Here is an 18,444-nt window from a genome sequence, read left to right on the forward strand (position 1 = left end):
TGTGTGTGTGTGTGTGTGTGTGTGTGTGAGTGCTCAAAAAGAAAAACACACAATAAAAGGAAAAGAGCTAAATAGTGCATTATCAAAACGTGTTGTTAAATATAAATATTTGTGAACAGTTTAGGACACATTGTAAAAACATGGCTGCCCTACAGATTTTCATGTGGTCACTTGAACTTTACTGAACAAAGACAGTAAAAGTGACAAAATAAGACATTTGAACTTAGTGATGGAGGCAGCAGTGGATCCCTCGTGTGTGTGATGTTAAAACTGAAAGCTTAGGTTTAGGTTTAGGTTAAAGTGTATGTGTATGTGTATGTGTATGTGTAGGTTTAGGTTAAGGTCTATGTATGGTCATTCCTCCTGATGAAATCAAATTAACCATAGACTGTATGAAAAACATCGACCGATCAGAATGTTATTTTTTGTCTGCACAGCGACAGGTGACACTGGTCAGATACCCCTGGCCCCCAAAAATGACGGGTCATGTTAAAAAAAAAAGAAAAGAAAATGGAATTCCAAATGCCGCATTTTCATCAAGACATGGACCGCTAAGCTAAATAACTGTTTACAGAAGTCAAAGGTAAAGCCGTGTGCTTAGTTTGTGCTACACAAGTCGCTGTGTTTAAGGATTACAATCTGAATCGCCACTACGTGACCAAACACACAAAATATTCACTGCACTACACCACAGTAGTATAATGGTATTCATTATATAGTGTAGTCATTCGATATTTTCAGTTAGTTGTAATTTAATAAAATTGTGTTTATTGTGTGTTTGTATGCTGCCCAAATTACATCAAAACAATACAATTGACTGCTTTTTTTATAAAGAGATCAAATTAATATTGAGCAGAATTAATTCAGCCCATTGGTCTGGTTATGTTTCTCATGTAGGTGTAGGTTAAGGTGTATGTGTATGCTAATGTGTAGGCTAAGGTGTAGGTGTAGGCTAAGGTATAAGTGTAGACTAAGGTATAGGTGTAGGTTAAGGTGTAGGCTAAGGTATTAAGGTAGGTGTAGGCTAAGGTATAAGTGTAGACTAAGGTATAGGTGTAGGTTAAGGTGTAGGCTAAGGTGTAGGCTGGTAGGTCTAGATTAGGTGTAGGCTAAAATATAGGTTAAGGTGTAGGCTAATGTGTAGGTGTAGACTAAGGTGTAGGCTAAGGGGTAGGTGTGGTGTAGGATAAGGGTAGGTTAAGGTGTAGGTTAAGGTGTAGGCTAATGAGGTGTAGGTAAGGTGTAGGTGTAGGTGTAGGCTAAGGTGTAGACTAAGGTGTAGGCTAATGTGTAGGTGAGGCTAAGGTGTAGGTTAAGGTGTAGGCTAAGATGTAGGTATAAGTGTAGACTAAGGTTAAGGTGGTAGAGGGCTAAGGTGCAGGTATAGATTAGGTGTAGGCTAAAATATAGGTTAAGGTGTAGGCTAATGTGTAGGTGTAGAGGTGGCTAAGGGGTAGGCTAGGTGTAGGTGTAGGATAAGGGTAGGTTAAGTGTGTAGGCTAAGATGTAGGTTAAGGTGTGGCTAATGTGTAGGTGTAGGCTAAGGTGGAAAGGTGTAGGCTAATGTAGTGTGAGGTGTAGGTTTAAGCTAAGGTGTAGTAAGGTGTATGTAAGTGTAGGTGTAGAAAGGTGTAGGTTAAGGTGCAGGCAAGGTGTAAGTTAGGTGTAGGCAAAAGTTAGGGTGTAGGATTAGGCTAAGGTGTAGGTTAAGGTGTAGGCTAAGGTGTAGGCTAAGATGTAAGTTAAGGTGTAGGTGTAGGTGTAGGCAAGGTGTAGGTTAGGTGTAGGCTTAGGTAAGTGTAGTTAAGGTGTAGGCTAAGGTGTAGGCTAAGATGTAAGTTAAGGTGTAGGCTAATGTGTAGGTGTAGGCAAAGGTGTAGGTTAAGGAGTAGGTCTAAGAACACTCACTCCTGCAGCGTCTCCACTCCCATCTCCTTATACTGCAGCTCCTGCTTCACCTGGGCCAGTTCCTGCTTGAGTCTGGAGAGCTGTGGACACAAGAACCATCGCCGACCGGGTCAGAACCACCACACACACCATTCAGCACAGTCTGCTAAAAGTGCTGACTCATCATTACTCACACACTGCACTTAGACAGAGACTGCCATCTAAGAGAAATGTCATCTAACTCCACAAATTCAAAGGTTCATTCCTCTACTTTTACACATCACAGTGACTTGACTCCTCACGTGGAGCGAAGACAGGTGTTTGAAGACGTTTGAGGCTCTGAACGCAGTGAAAACGTAGTCGTACTAGGTCAGTGTCATGAGCTTCAGTTCACTTCCTGAAAAAGTGAACGATCCTCTCTGTGTTAATTCCAGTGTTATTTAAAGCTGAAAGACACATTGATCAGCCCTTTTTTTTTTAAAGTGCGACCATCTCACTCCCTCACATCTTGTATCCATGTCTAATTAAAAGCACAATCACATTTTTTTGAAAATAAACACAGATTTCTACAGATTTTAAGAGGCAGATGTAAGTACACTACCTAAAAAAGTATACAACATTATTTATAGTTAGATATTTAAAAGGCCCAGTGTGTAAGATTTAGGTAAATCTATTAAAATTTGGTAGAAATTGAATTTAAAATAATTACATGGATGTTTTTTTGAGAGTAAAATTACTCCCTGAATGTATGCATTGTAGTTTTAATTACCAAAGGTTGGGCTCCTTATATTTACATCATGGGCAAGTTTTTTTTGCCTACAGAGGGCGCTATATTGGATGTTTTTCATAGACAGACTCAACATCTTGAAGGCGACAATAAATTGTCATCCTACATCCTTAGAAAGGAAGGGTTAGGTAAAATCCTACACACTGTACCTTTAAAAGCAGAGATGTTGCATAGTATATCTTTAAATTAACTTGTATGCATTATGTGGAGTATTTTATCAGATGGGGGGCCATAGAAATGATTGGTTGACCTCTCGTGACCTTTAACACTTTGAGTTTGTTTGTTTGTGTGTTGTCCATAATAACAGAAACACTTTGTCTTTACAGTACAAGTAAACACATTCCTGTTGCTATAGAAACATTATAATTAGGTCACGTTCATGTGTTCAGCTCGACAGCGGAGGGGTGAATGCAGGAAACACCCTCATACTCAATGACGATGTCTGAGAAATGTCCACTTTGGTCATGTGGCTCAGTGACCTAACCTCGGTGTGACCCTTGATGATGACCTCATCCTTATCCTCTCGAGGGCCCCCGGGGGGGCCAGAGCCACAGTATCCTGTAGGGGGGTGCCACACCCTGGCCCTCGTCTCTGCCCAGAAGGGGCCCCCTCGCAGCAGCCCATTGTTCTGCTCCCATAACGACTTACCCGCTCTCGTCTGCAGGCGATCTCCACTTTGATTTGGTCAGGGTCGTATTTAGCACTCGAGGACGAGCCGGAGAGAGCTGTGAACACACACACACACACACACACGAAAGGAGAAGGAGAGAAGTGGGTTACATTCACAGTTAACGAACACTGATAGTGTTAAAGGGATCATTTAGGTTTGGAAGTGTGCTTGTATCAGTTCCTGACACAGAAACAGAGACTTTTGGCCACTTTAGCAAAAGACTGACTGAATAAAATCTGTCAGTTTAAATCTATATCTTAAGAACATGTTCACGTCTTTATCTCACTGTCAGACAGACTTTTGTAAACCACTCACTCTCCCACACCAAAGTCCACAGAGAAAATCAGTGATCACAGCACACAGGAGCTGCTGGTCCTCTGCTGGTCCTCGTGTGGTCACTTTGTGTCACTGAGGTCAAACATTAGAACTTGGTGATGGAGGCAGCAGTGGATCAACAACTCCTGTGTGTGTGTGTGTGTGTGTGTGATGTTAAAATCACTGATTTCCTCTGTGGACTTTGGTGTGGGAGAGTGAGTGGTTTACAAACTTCAGTGAATAAATTTGCTAATATTTTCTTAAGCTTTAAGCTGATGTCATTTTTTTATAAAAAAGATTTTCCTCATATTCACAGTGGCAGCCATGATTTCATTGCTAGTTTGTAAGCACAGGGGGGCGCTCACAACACTGACAAGACATCACAATGAGAGCTGAATTCAGCCTTAGGTCAGGAGAGTGAACTGGGTGGAGGTGGTGACAGGGGGAGGGGGAGGGTGGGGTAGATCTACATCACCCACTGTTTCCTGAGGGAACATCGACAATGTAGTGAAGAACGTCCAGGTCAGCTGACACTCCTCATGTGTGTTTCTGAAAAGAGAGGCGAGTCAAGTTCTTACTGCTGGTGATGGAGCGGTTGTCCTCGGACAGCTCGTGGAAGAGCAGCATTTCCTGCTGAGCCAGCTCCAGACGCTGCTGCTTCACCAGGTACATCTCCTTCTTGGCTCTCAGGGCCTCCTGGGCCACGACCAGGTACTCCTTCAACATACGCTCCTGCTCCTGCCGCCATTGAGTCCGTGGGTTCTCAATCTGGGTGGTCTCTGACAACGGGATATGACGAGCAGAGGTGTCATGTAAAGATCATGATTCTTACCCAAAAAGATTCTGAATCCACTCAAAACTTCAGAAATTCAAAGTTAATGTTCATTCATTTTGTACAATGAGGAAACTGTATATCGACATATGCTGTAACAGGAGTATGAAAAATATTGTGTTTGTGTCACTACAGACCTGCAGGTGGACGCAGGGACAAAAAACGTCTGTAATATATAAATATAAGGTCAATCTGAACACATTTCAAATGCTGAATTAACAAAATAAGACATTAGATCTGTGGGGTTTGGTTTAGAGGTTTTTATTTATTTATAAGTTAAAAAACAGAAATGTGGAGTTAAATGTCTAGAAAAGGGTCAGAGGGCATGGTCATGATGATGAAGATGATAAGTGTGTACTCACTGTTGATGTGGTCGATGTAGTAAACGCCCACTTGCTGGTCGTAAACTTCCTCCCACCCGAGCGGCAGTTCGTCTCCAACGCAGTCAGCAAACGACAGTGGTTTAGTGATTCTGGAATGATTTAAGATCAGCTCAACAACAACAACGACGACAACAACAACAGTGTCACTTTAAAGGGGACATATTATGCAAAATCAACTTTTTAACCATTTCAATACTTATATTTGGGACTCTGGAGGCCCTACCAGTCGCCAAAGTGTGGAAAAAGAATACTCAGTCATGTTTTCGTGGTCCCCCTTAGTGTAAGTATAAGCGATAAAACACTCCATGTTGAATTCCCTGCGCTTATGACGGCAGCATGCGCATTTCACCGCGAATGTTACCGCCCACCAGTAAGTTTACTTGGAGAGCTCCACCTTAGCTCCACCTTGTCCCTGTGAGAGTGCAGGCGAGGGAGGAAGAGCGGTATTATGTCAACGTGGAGGGACAAGTGTGCTGTTGGTGGCTGCACAGTGGAGCACAGTGTTTTACAGAGGATTTTATATATGAAGCTAATGTGCCGGATAAAGTCAGCAAACGTGTGTTCGTGTGTTCGCACCACTTCACATCAGACTGTGGCCAGCGGTCGCCGTATTTAGTCAGCGACGTACAAACACACACATTGTTAAGAAAAGGTCACATAGAGGTCATAACTGACCATTCTGACACGTCCTAATTAAAAATATTTGTTCAGTACGTCCTCCATGACCGGAGCACAGACTCAGTCTGATACAATCACATAAAGCAGCTGTTTATGCAGCACGCTGCTGACGATCACCGGTGCTGCACTCTCTGTGTCACCGCTGATTGCCAGCGGCGAGCGACGATCTGCCTAAACTGCCCGGAGCTGGTCAGCAGTGGCGATCAGCGGTGCTGTTCATAAGTGTTTTTAACTGATTTACAGTTGGACAGTGTTCAGTTCGATCCTTATTTAGGACGTCTCTTCCTGTGACGGCACTCTCGCTGTTTCCTGCGCACGCTGCCATGTTGATATTGTCAGAGAACTAGTGGAGGGAGGGGGAGACGAATAGAGCTGTAAAGCGCTGTAAAGAGGACAAATCAGAAACCCCCTGGAAGAAGTGGGTGTGTGTTTGCCTGTGTCTCATTTGCATGTAAAGGGACCATGCACAAAACCGAGCGTTCTGAAAGGGGCGGGTTTAGCAGGGTTATTGAACTGCTATGATTCTTCATCCTTATGGTATTTTGACCAAAGCATGTCACTGACATGTTCATTAGGACACCAGGGAACTATTTTAATGGGGGAAATAGGGTATAATATGTCCCCTTTAACATCAGCGAAACACTGAACTTCTCTTCCTCGTCAGCGTAAACATAGCGAGTGGATTGTGATTATTCATACACACACAAAGAGAAAAGCTCACACATCATCACTGAACTGTGATTAAATCAGCATTTCATCTGTCAAATTTCTGCCACTGATATAATAACAAGGGACCACTTCACCCACAAAATATACAGGTTTTTTTACTAACTTCCAGAGATAAATGTGTCATTGGACCTGAGATACAAGCCTCATGCCCTCAACAACACAGCACGTCGGGATTGTAAAGAAATCTATAAAATTGACAAAAAGTCCACCCGAAAATAACTGTTTTATAAATCATATAAAACAAAGTCACAGCAGTTTCATGCAGCCATGCAATGATGACTCCGTCCACGCTGAGGAGCAGTTGTTTTGGGTATTAGAATCAGTGCATCACTTAGCCCCTCGACAGGCTAAGTGCCACTTGTTTATTTATTTTAAATAGATTTTTTTATTCACCACAAACAGTGTTACCAAAGGCAGTATATAGAGCTTTCAACCGTATCCCCAAGCACAATGGCGACATCCTATGGTCAATAAGTGAATAAATGGGGGGGCGTGAGGTGAGGTGTATTTTTCAACACCTGAACCCCCAAAACCACTGCCTGTCTCTACCTACTGTCTACACACTAACAACGTCATCCAATCACGCGACATGTCACGAAGAAAGGGTCAAAAAACACTTTCTTTTTTCATATTTTGTGGTGTTGACAAAGTTTTCAAAACATTATAAATGGTATGTGTTATGTTACTTTTTCTTTCTTTTTTAGATTGGCAAGAGGGCTAATTATAGATCCCACAAAATTGTTGATGAGATGTTGGAGATCCTGGCCAGAAATTGATATTGTTGTTAAAACAGTGTTTCAAGAGTGAGCCTTTTGGTAAGACTCTATACTTGGTGTTTGAGTATTGTTATTCAATGTCTTACAATATCACATAATTGTCATCATTTCAAATTTCCTGTCAAATTTTTACATTTTTTTACAAAAACACAGTGGGCTGCTACCACCAGGCTTAGCAGGTTTCCTGGAGGAAACCCTGCAGTGGATTAAAAAGATTTGTTCACAGAATGGTTCAGTCCTTCAGTCACTGAATGTGCTGTCTCTACATACACCAGACTACTCTGTTGACATTAGAGACATTTCCTTTGCTAAATGTTTTCAGGATTCTTAAGTCGTTTTAACTTTGAGCTACAGTTGGACTTTGTTGGCTTTGATTCTTGTGTTGGACGTTGCATTCATGACTCTTCAATGACGACACTCTCTGATCAGAGGGATTTGGAACTTTAAGTAGATTTTGGAACTTTAAGTAGATTATGGAAATTGAAGTAGATTTGAGAATTATAAATAGATTATGAGTAGATTTTGGAATTATAAATAGATTATAAGTAGATTTTGGAACTTCAAGTAGACTTTGGAATTATAAGTAGACTTTGGAATTATAAGTAGATTTTGGAATTATAAGTAGACTTTTTATACAGTGGGTACGGAAAGTATTCAGACCCATTTAAATGTGTCACTCTTTGTTTCTTTGCAGCCATTTTCTAAAATCAAAAAAGTTCATTTCATTTCTCATGAATGTACACTCAGCACCCCATCTTGACAGAAAAAAAACAGAAATGTAGAAATTTTTGCAAATTTATTAAAAAAGAAAAACTGAAATATCTCATGGTCATAAGTATTCAGACCCTTTGCTCAGTATTGAGTAAAAACACCCTTTTGAGCTAGTACAGCCATGAGTCTTCTTGGGAATGATGCAACAAAGTTTTTCCACACTTGGATTTGGGGATCCTCTGACATTCTTCCTTGCAGATCAGATGTTCAGGTCTCTCCAGAGATGCTTAATTGGTTTAGGTCAGGGCTCTGGCTGGGCCAGTCAAGAATGGTCACAGAGTTGCTCCGAAGCCACTCCTCCGTTATTTTAGCTGTGTGTTTAGGGTCATTGTCTTGTTGGAAGGTGAACCTTCGGCCCAGTCTGAGGTCCTGAGCACCCCCATAGCATGATGCTGCCACCACCATGTTTCACTGTTGGGATTGTATTGGGCAGGTGATGAGCAGTGCCTGGTTTTCTCCACACATACCACTTAGAATTAACACCAACAACTTCAATCTTGGTCTCATCAGACCAGAGAATCTTATTTCTCATAGTCTGGGAGTCCTTCATGTGTTTTTTGGCAAACTCTATGCAGGCTTCCATATGTCTTGCACTGAGGAGAGGCTTCTGTCGGGCCACTCTACCATAAAGCCCCGACTGGTGGAGGGCTGCAGTGATAGTGGACTTTGTGGAACTTTCTCCCATCTCCCTACTGCATCTCTGGAGCTCAGCCACAGTGATCTTTGGGTTCTTCTTTACCTCTCTCACCAAGGCTCTTCTCCCACGATTGCTCAGTTTGGCTGGACGGCCAGGTCTAGGAAGTGTTCTGGTCATCCCAAACGTCTTCCATTTAAGGATTATGGAACCTTGCAGAAATTCTTTTGTAACCATGGCCTGATCTGTGTCTTGCCACAATTCTGTCTCTGAGCTCCTTGTGCAGTTCCTTTGACCTCATGATTCTCATTTGCTCTGACATGCACTGTGAGCTGTAAGGTCTTATATAGACAGGTGTGTGCCTTTCCTAATCAAGTCCAATCACTTTAATTAAACACAGCTGGACTCCAATGAAGGAGCAGAACCATCTCAAGGACAATCAGAAGAAATGGACAGCATGTGAGTTAAATATGAGTGTCACAGCAAAGGCTCTGAATACTTATGACCATGTGATATTTCAGTTTTTCTTTTTTAATAAATTTGCAAAAATTTCTACATTTCTGCTTTTTTTTCTGTCAAGATGTGGTGCTGAGTGTACATTAATGAGAAATAAAATTAACTTTTTTGATTTTAGCAAATGGCTACAATGAAACAAAGAGTGAAACATTTAAAGGGGTCTGAATACTTTCCGTATCCACTGTAAATAGATTTTGGATTTTTTTTTTAAACTGATCTACAGTTGGACATTGTTGGCTTTGATTCTTATGTCGGACGTCACGCTCATGACTCATGCTCATTGTGACGACACTCTCTGACCAATCAGTTGCCGGCAGTCTGTTGACTTTATCAGCTCAGCTGAACCTCATCAGAGCAGGAACTAAAAAAACAGCAGGTACCAGGTTCTCTGATGGAAAAGAAAAATAACTGTGCCATGCAGAGGCCAGTCAAGTCAGGACCATGTCGTGGAAAAGCAGCATAACTGGGTTACTAAGTCCCAAAACAAACAAAACAAATTCATCACAGCAGGAAACTGATATCGGTAGTGGACATGAAAAGGTCTTAATCATTAGTTGCATCTCTAATCATGTGAATATTTGCGCATTAATGGCCTGAAGATTTTCAGATTAAACCATAGCACAGAAACAGCACTAGTTAAAGTTAGTAACGATCTTCTCTTGGCGTCAGATAATGGTCTAGTTTCTTTACTTGTCCTGTTAGATCTTAGTGCTGCATTTGACACCATTGATCATGATATTCTACTGCAGAGATTGGAGCAGACTCTTGGTATCACAGGTGCTGCCCTCTGCTGGTTTAAATCATACTTATCTGATAGATTCCAGTTTGTTCATGTTAATGATAAAGCCTCACTACAAACAAAAGTTAATTGTGGAGTTCCACAAGGCTCAGTGCTTGGGCCTATACTTTTTACCTTATATATGCTTCCTCGAGGGAACATTATTAGAAAGCATAACATACACTTTCATTGTTATGCAGATGACACACAGCTATATCTATCGATGAGGCAGGATGAAATAAATCAGGTTGCTCAACTCCAGGAATGTCTCAGAGACATTAAGTCCTGGATGACCTGTAACTTTCTACTTTTAAACTTTTATACTCCCTAAACCCCTCAGAGAAAAACTTTCTGATCACATTGTCACTTTAGATGACATCACCATGGCTTCCAGTTCCACTGTGAGGAACCTTGGAGTTACTTTTGACCAGGAAATGTCTTTTGATTCACACATAAAACTCATTTCCAGAACAGCCTTCTTCCACCTGCGGAACATTATGAAAATTAGAAACATTCTGTCTTTACAGGATGCTGAAAAACTAGTTCATGCTTTTGTTACATCTAGATTAGATTACTGTAACGCCTTATTATCAGGATGTTCCAACAAGTCTGTTAGAATCCTTCAGTTAATTCAAAATGCTGCAGCACGAGTTCTGACAGGAACTAGAAAGAGAGACCATATAACTCTAGTGTTAGCTTCTCTACACTGGCTCCACCCACAGTTTAGAATTCAATTTAAAATCCTCCTCCTCACGTACAAAGCACTTAATGGTCAGGCCCCTTCATACCGGAAAGACCTAGTCTTACCCTATCACCCTAATAGACCACTTAGGTCACAAAATACAGGTTTACTTGTGGTTCCCAGAGTCTGTAAGAGCAGAATGGGAGGCAGAGCTTTCAGTTACCAGGCTCCTCCTCTCCTGTGGAACCAGCTTCCAATGATAGTTCGGGAGGCGGACACTCTCTCTGTATTTAAAGTTAGACTTAAAACTTTCCTTTTTGATAAAGCTTATACTTAGAGCTGGTTCAGGGAAACCTGGACCATCTCTTAGTTATGCTGCTATAGAACTAAACTGCTGGGGGATTTTGCTGTGGTGCACGCACATTCACTCTCTCACACTCAGGATATGATTACGACTTTTTATTTGTCATTAACCTCGTCTCTTTCTCTCCCTAGTTTGTGTCTTTCCTTCCTTCCCTCTCTCTCTCTCTGTATTCTTATCATGCAGGTTGCAGGATCAAGATCCAGTTTTCGAGGCTACGCTTATCATCACCATTATTATTACTAGGGATGCACCGATATGACTATTTCCGCCGATACCGATATCCGATATTAATATTGCTGCTATGGCCGATAACCGATATCTACCGATGTCGATATATGTTTTAAAAAAAAGTTTCTGAGATGATAAAAGTTTGTACAGAATGAAAATCACGCAAGCTGAATTTTTGAATGTCTTCCTTTATTTTCAAAACATGTTTTACCTCCAAATAACAAGGTCACATAAGACACAAGTAACCAACTACAAGTAAAGGTTTTTAGAAACCTTTACCACTTGTAGCAAGTGTGTAACTAAATTAAAGTACAGTTTAACTCCCTCAACTCACTAAACTCCTGTGAGAAAGTTTGGATCATAAATTACAAACGTGAACATAAATAAAAATAATACCCTGCCAAAGTTACTGTAACCGAGATAAGGGCGTCTACACTGGGTACGTAAATAAAGTCAACAACCCTTCCTCCCGGCAACAACAACCGCCCCACTTCCCTTAACAATAAAACTACACAACAGATATGAGAAACAATACCTGACAAGCTCTACTAAGAGCTGCCATAATAAAAGAAAACATGTTAAAATACTTTATCAAACTTGCCAGTATTCATGGCAACCAGATATTTATTCAATTGCAAAACATCAGAAAAGTAGCGCCGACTTGGCAGGTTGTTGCGGGGTTCAATATGCGCTATCAACCGTCGGAACCCTCGGCTGGTCGTCAAGAGCAATCATTTCCATTACCTTGATCGTTATTGCCCTGGCCACTGTCTTCCTTTGGTCGAGTCCCAGCTGCGCTGCTTTCTTTTTGTCTGCTGCCTAATGTTACTAGCGTTAGCTTCCTGCCGTTGTTTGTGTACTTCAGGGTGGCGGTTTTTCAAATGACATAATCAAATTTGTGGTATTGAATGACTTGACGCGGAACCCTCCGCGCATTACCTCGACTTTGCAAGTGTTGCATAATGCTTTTCGCGTATCTTCTATTGACACCCTGAAAAATCGCCCACACCGCTGACATTCTCTCTCCTCAACACACACACACACACACACATCTTGTGCTGCGCTTGCGTCACTGACGCTGTCATATGCCCAAACAAATGCCGCATGGCCTCCCCTTCCCGACACACATACACAAACAGCAATTAGACGGGTATAAACATCGGTTGTTAAAATCGGCGCAGTTTTACTCATTGAACCGATGCCGATATGTTAAAAAATGACGAACATCGGCCGATAACAATATTAATGCCGATATATCGTGCATCCCTAATTATTATTTTGTAATTAAAAAGTCGATATCAGTAACTGTATAAACTTGTAACCTGATACAGTTGTTGTGTATCTGCTGCTGGTCTCTCTCTCTCTCTCTTCTGTCTCTACCTCATCTGCCTCTTGTCCTTTCTCTCCACCCATTTTCTGTCCCCCACCTCTCCTCTGTCCCCCATTTTCCTTTCACCCCAACCGGTCGAGGCAGATGACCGCACATCTCTGAGCCTGGTTCTGTCAGAGATTTCTTCTTCTGTTAAGAGGGAGTTTTTTCTCTCCACTGATGCCTAGTGTTTGCTCATTGTGTGAACTGTTGGGGTTCTCTGCTCTCTTTGATGTTGTCTATGTACAGACCTGAGATCATGTATGTTATGATTTGGTGCTATACAAATAAATTGAATTGAATTGAATTAATCAGAAAGTATGTTTAAGTAGTGACAGCTTGGATTAAAACAGAAAATACAGAGTGTAATGATTTCCTGTTCACTATGACAGGACAGAGCTGATGACATCAGCTGTGAGGAGCACAACCACTGTTTCATTAGCATCAGTCAGAGTGGGGCCAGAATGATCAGAATGCAGACGCAGCACGAGGCCTGATCCTGGGCCGTTACCTCAGAGGAGCACAGACATTCTTCCTCTGCTCTATGCTGCTCTCACACTGGACACCTCCACGTGCACTAGTTAAAGTTAGTAACAATCTTCAGACAATGGTCTAGTTTCTTTACTTGTCCTGTTAGATCTTAGTGCTGCATTTGACACCATTGATCATGACATTCTACTGCAGAGATTGGTGCAGACTCTTGGTATCACAGGTGCTGCCCTCTGCTGGTTTAAATCACACTTATCTGATAGATTCCAATTTGTTCATGTTAATGATTTATCATTAACATACTACAAACATACTACTCACTACAATTGTGGAGTTCCACAAGGCTCAGTGCTTGGGCCTATACTTTTTACCTTATATATGCTTCCTCTAGGGAACATTATTAGGAAGCACAACATACACTTACATTGTTATGCAGATGACACACAGCTATATTTATCAATGAGGCCGGATGAAATAAATCAGATTGTTCAACTCCAGCAATGTCTCAGAGACATTAAGTCCTGGATGACATTTATTAACATTTGAGAAACACTAAAATAAATCTTTCTGTCAAACTTTCACATCTTTGACATGACAAACAGCATCTTTCATCATCTTTCCCAAAAAGTGCCAACACAGCAGTGAAGGTGCAGTAACAAAATAACCAGCCTACTATACCAGAAAAGTCAGTCATTAATCCTCGTGTCATCGACTTCCTCCTGCGTACTAAAACCACCAAAGTCCTCTTCGTGTCGGAATCAAACAGCCTCCGAACGGCTTCGTCAGCAGTTGCGCCGTCCTCTTCGTCATCATCACGCAGCAGTCCAGCTTTTCGAAACCTGTTGGTGATCGTGGATGTTTTCACACTTCTCCATGCTGTTAGGATCCACTGGCAGACTTGAGCAAAAGTTGCTCTCCGCATGCGACCAGTTTTGGTGAATGATTTCTCGCCGCTAGTCATCCATGCCTCCCACTGAACTCGTAGTGCGCACGATTCACACTGATTTCAAGTGGCTTCTGTCTCTCGTACTGCATTTGGGCTCACTTGGTTTGTTTTGCTCTCGTTACCTGGCGCAAACTGTCTGTCTCGCTCTTGCGCTTCCTTGATAGTGCGCCCCTGGTGACTGTTAGCTGTAAAAGTCCATAGATACTGTAAGTCGCACTGTTGTATAAGCCGCAGGGCGGCTTATAGTCCAGAAATTATGGTAAATCTCCTATAATCTAAATCAACAATTCCAAATTAAGAGACACAAACTATCCCTTTAAAATGAAAACATAGAGGTGTGGCTGCAGCGTTAGAGTCTGCAGTCCAACGAAAGGACAAGGAAAATCTCAGTTCATCCAGGGATTCAAACGGGATGCACGGAAAATCAGATGTCAGCGCCAATATGAGAATGTTTGGTTTGTTGTGTCAGTCATGTGACAGCGGTGTCTGTTTCTTCCTGGTCTCTGGAGATTCTGCTGCAGCCGAGGAGGAAGAATCTACAGAGGGAAATCTTTACCACCGCTTTGATTGATCAGTGAGTTTCCTCCAGAGTCACAGAGACAAATCATCATCGGTCTCCAGACACAGTGAGCTCGCAGAAACACTAGGGGTCGACCGATACCTTGTTTTTCAGATATTGATACAGTTTATCACGGGTTAGAAATAAGTGAAACATTTAATTTTACAAACTACGACCGTTACTTTATCTAGTTCAAACTAGAGATGAGACAATACCACTATTTTTGCTGCTTTTCCACTCCATGGTCCCGGCATGACTGGCCTCACCTCAGCTCGACTCAGCTGCATGGAACTGGTTTTTATCCGTGACACTAACTAGTGACTTGTAAAGCACTTGTTCTGGGTGAAAGTGAATCATTAAAAAGATTTGTCCTTCAGTCACTGAACAGTGCTGTCTCAACATACACCAGACTCCTCTGTTATTGACATCTGAGACGTTTCCTTTGCTAAATGCTGCAGATTAACCCATGTTTTCAGGATTTTTAAATCTTTTTCACTTTGATCTACAGTTGGACTTTGTTGCTCATGACTCTTCAGTGATGACACTCTCTGGCCAATCAGAGGCCGGCAGTCTGATGACGTCACGGTTTAGCATCAGCTCAGCTGAACCTCGTCAGAGCAGGAAGCAGGTTCTCTCACTGAAGGAGAAGAACAATAACCGTGCCATGCAGAGGCCAGTCGAACCGAAGCATGTAGTGAAAAAGCAGCATAACATATCAACTGAGATGTAACAGCCACATGTACTTCACCATATTCTGCTGTTTTGATTTAGTTTTTGTTTTTTTTCCTCAGACCACTCTGACAGCAGCTCTAGTTTGGTCTCAGTTACGACTACGACAAACTATTGATCCATATAATGTCAGACAAATGTTAATCAGTGTTCGTCAAACTGTGGAAATGATGAGGTTCTCAAATGCCTTGTTTTTGCCCACAAACCAAAACGATTCAGTTCTTGTGATTTCTTTAGTACTGTACACCTACCTTTCGCACTAATTTTTACTTACTTATTATACTCTACCTCAGGACAGTTACTTAAATTATTATATTATATTATAAATCAGGGGTGTCAAACTCATTTTTGTTCAGGGGCCACATACAGCACAATTTGATCGCAAGGGGGCCGGACCAGTAAAAATAGTAAAATAATAGCATAATAACCTATGAACAACAAGAACCCCTTTGTTTTTTCTCATTTGTTTTACATTTACTGAAGGATAATTTTTCAAAACATGAAATTTCTTGAGAAATACAAGTGCAATTTCAACAATATCCTAAATGTACTATTTACACAGCACACTGGATCTATAAAGGCACAATAATTTGGTCATGGGTGTCTGGAGCATTTGACATTACATTTAGATTAGTGTTAAATTTTAACAAATTCATCCTGTGGGCCGATTGGACCCTCTGGTGGGCCGGTTCTGGCCCCCGGGCCGTATGTTTGACACCTCTGTTATAAATAATTATATAATAATTATGGGGCCACACGGTGGTGTAGTGGTTAGCACTCTCGCCTTGCAGCGAGAAGACCCGGGTTCGAGCCTCGGTTGGAACAAGGGCCTTTCTGCATGGAGTTTGCATGTTCTCCCCGTGTGTGCATAATTATATTACTCTATTTGTTAACTCTACAATCACACAGCACCTTACCTCCAGAGGTTTTAAAGTTTTAAATGTTTTTTAAATTTTATATTTTTTAAGTTTAAACTGTTGGTTCTTCTTTTTCTTTCTTTCTTGTTATTGTTGGGCTGACCGGGTTCTGGAGAGACTGAAATTTTATTCTGACCTCATGTCTTAATGTGTGTTGGAATGACAATAAAGAAATCTTGAATCTTTGTTTTATGGAGGAAATTAACCAGAAAATATTCACATTTAAGAAGGCAGAAAATCACAGAAACTTGCTTTTAATTATTAAAAAAAATATGAATCGATTTGATTATGGATTAATCCTGGTCTCAGTCTGAGGCGAGCCCCTCCTCTTGTCCAGACATGGTCTAAATGTGTACAGAGACGAGGACGTTGTTCTACTTATAGAGACCTATTTCTATAAGATTCAGCTCAGAATGGGAGACGTGGGTGTGGGTGCGTTTGTCTGTCTGTCTGTCAGTGTGTCAGCTGCTCAGGGCCGGTCCTCACACAGGCTGGACATAAGTCACATTCCTCCCAAAGTGGTTTTCATGTTTCTTTTTTAACACAGAAAGGAATTTTTCTGTTTGTTGTTGAGCCTCAGCAGCGTCTGAGCGGTGACCAGAGCGAACACGGCTGACTGTGAGCAGAACACGGCTACACGTCTGAGCGGTGACCAGAGAACACCGAGCAGAACCGGCTACACGTCTGTGCGGTGACCAGAGTGAACACGGCTGACTGTGACCAGAACACTGCTACACGCCTGTGTGGACCAGAACCGCGGCTGACTGGGACTAGAACCGGCTACGCGTCTGTGTGGTGACCAGAGTGCTGACCGAACGGACACATCTGTGGTGACCAGAGTGAACACGGCTGACTGTGACCAGAACACTGGTGCTGCAGTCTGAGTGGTGAAGTGAACACGGCTGACTGTGACCAGAACACGCTGATGTGAGCAAAACACAGCTACTGCGTCTGGTGGTGACCAGAGCAAGCGGCTGACTGTGACCAGAACAACACGCGGTCGTCACTGGCGGTGACCAGAGCGCGCGGCTGACTGTGACCAGAACCGTGACTGAGAGCCTATGGGTGACGAACACGGCTGACTGTGACCAGACGGACACGTCTGGCGGTGACCAGAAACTGACTGTGACCAGAACACGGCTGCGTCTGGGTGACCAGAGAGAACAAGGCTGACTGTGACCAGAAACGGCTACGCTGGCGGTGACCAGAGCCACTCTCAGACTGTGACCAGACGGCTACACGCGGCTGACTGACAGAACACGGCTGACTGTGACCAGAACTGGCGTGACCAGAGAACACGGCTGACTGTGACCAGAACACGGCTACACGTCTGTGTGGTGACCAGAGCCCCGCTGACTGGGACTAGAACACAGCTGCGTCGTGTGGTGACCAGAGGAACATGGCTGACTGTGACCAGAAAGCTACGCTGACTGTGACCCGAACACACTGGGACTAGAACACGTACACCAGAGGAAACAACTGACTGTGACCAGAACATGGACTGAGTGGTGACCAGAAGCGTGGCTGACTGTGACCAGAACACGGCTACACGTCTGAGCGGTGACCAGAGCGAACAAGGCTGACTGTGAGCAGAACACGGCTGCGTCTGTGCGGTGACCAGAGCGGCTGACTGTGACCAGAACACGCCTATGCGGTGACCAACACGGGGACTGCACCACGGTGACCAGAGTGAACACGGCTGACTGGGACTAGAACACAGCTACACATCTGTGTGGTACCAGAGCAAACACGCTGACTGTGACCAGAACCGCGCTGACTGTGAGCAAAACACAGCTACCGCCTGGTGACCAGAAGCGAACAAGGCTGACTGTGAGCAGAACACGGCTACACATCTGAGTGGTGACCAGAGCGAACACAGCTGACTGTGACCAGAACGGCTACACGTCTGGCTGACCAAGCGAACGGCTGACTGTGACCAGAACACGGCTGCGTCTGTCCGGTGACCAGAGCGAACACGGCTGACTGTGACCGACACGCCTGAGTGGTGACCAGCGAACACGGCTGACTGTGACCAGAACTGCGGTTACTGCGTCTGTGCGTGACCAGAGCGAACACGCTGACTGGGACTAGAACACAGCTACCGCCTGTGCGGTACCAGATAACACGGCTGACTGTGACCAGAACACGGCTGACTGTGAGCAAAACACAGCTACACGTCTGAGCGGTGACCAGAGCGAACCGCTGACTGTGACCAGAACTGCTGACTGTGACCAGAACATAGCTTTATGACCCAGGAACGGCTGACTGTGAGCAGAACACGGCTACATGGCCGGTGAGCAGAACGCGGCTGACTGTGACCAGAACATGGCTGACTGTGATGAACATGGCTACACCGATGGCGGTGACCAGAGAACATGGCTGACTGTGAGCAGAACACAGCTACC

At 43.1% G+C, this 18,444-nt stretch overlaps 1 protein-coding gene across 1 annotated transcript in view; it reads right to left on the minus strand.

The window, feature by feature from the left end:
• Nucleotides 1–1,904: 1,904 nt before the first annotated feature.
• Nucleotides 1,905–18,444, minus strand: part of LOC122762676 (protein WWC2-like) — a 28,501-nt gene continuing 11,961 nt past the window's right edge. Inside the window, exons 2-5 of the mRNA XM_044017874.1 lie at nt 4,854–4,963; nt 4,238–4,438; nt 3,323–3,399; nt 1,905–1,988 (exon numbers count right to left, since the gene is read on the minus strand). Coding sequence (XP_043873809.1) covers nt 1,905–1,988; nt 3,323–3,399; nt 4,238–4,438; nt 4,854–4,963 — 472 coding nt within the window. The remainder of the gene's footprint in view (nt 1,989–3,322; nt 3,400–4,237; nt 4,439–4,853; nt 4,964–18,444) is intronic.

This window comes from Solea senegalensis, unplaced genomic scaffold (assembly GCF_019176455.1).
Source record: "Solea senegalensis isolate Sse05_10M unplaced genomic scaffold, IFAPA_SoseM_1 scf7180000015944, whole genome shotgun sequence".
Taxonomy (NCBI): Eukaryota; Metazoa; Chordata; class Actinopteri; order Pleuronectiformes; family Soleidae; genus Solea; species Solea senegalensis.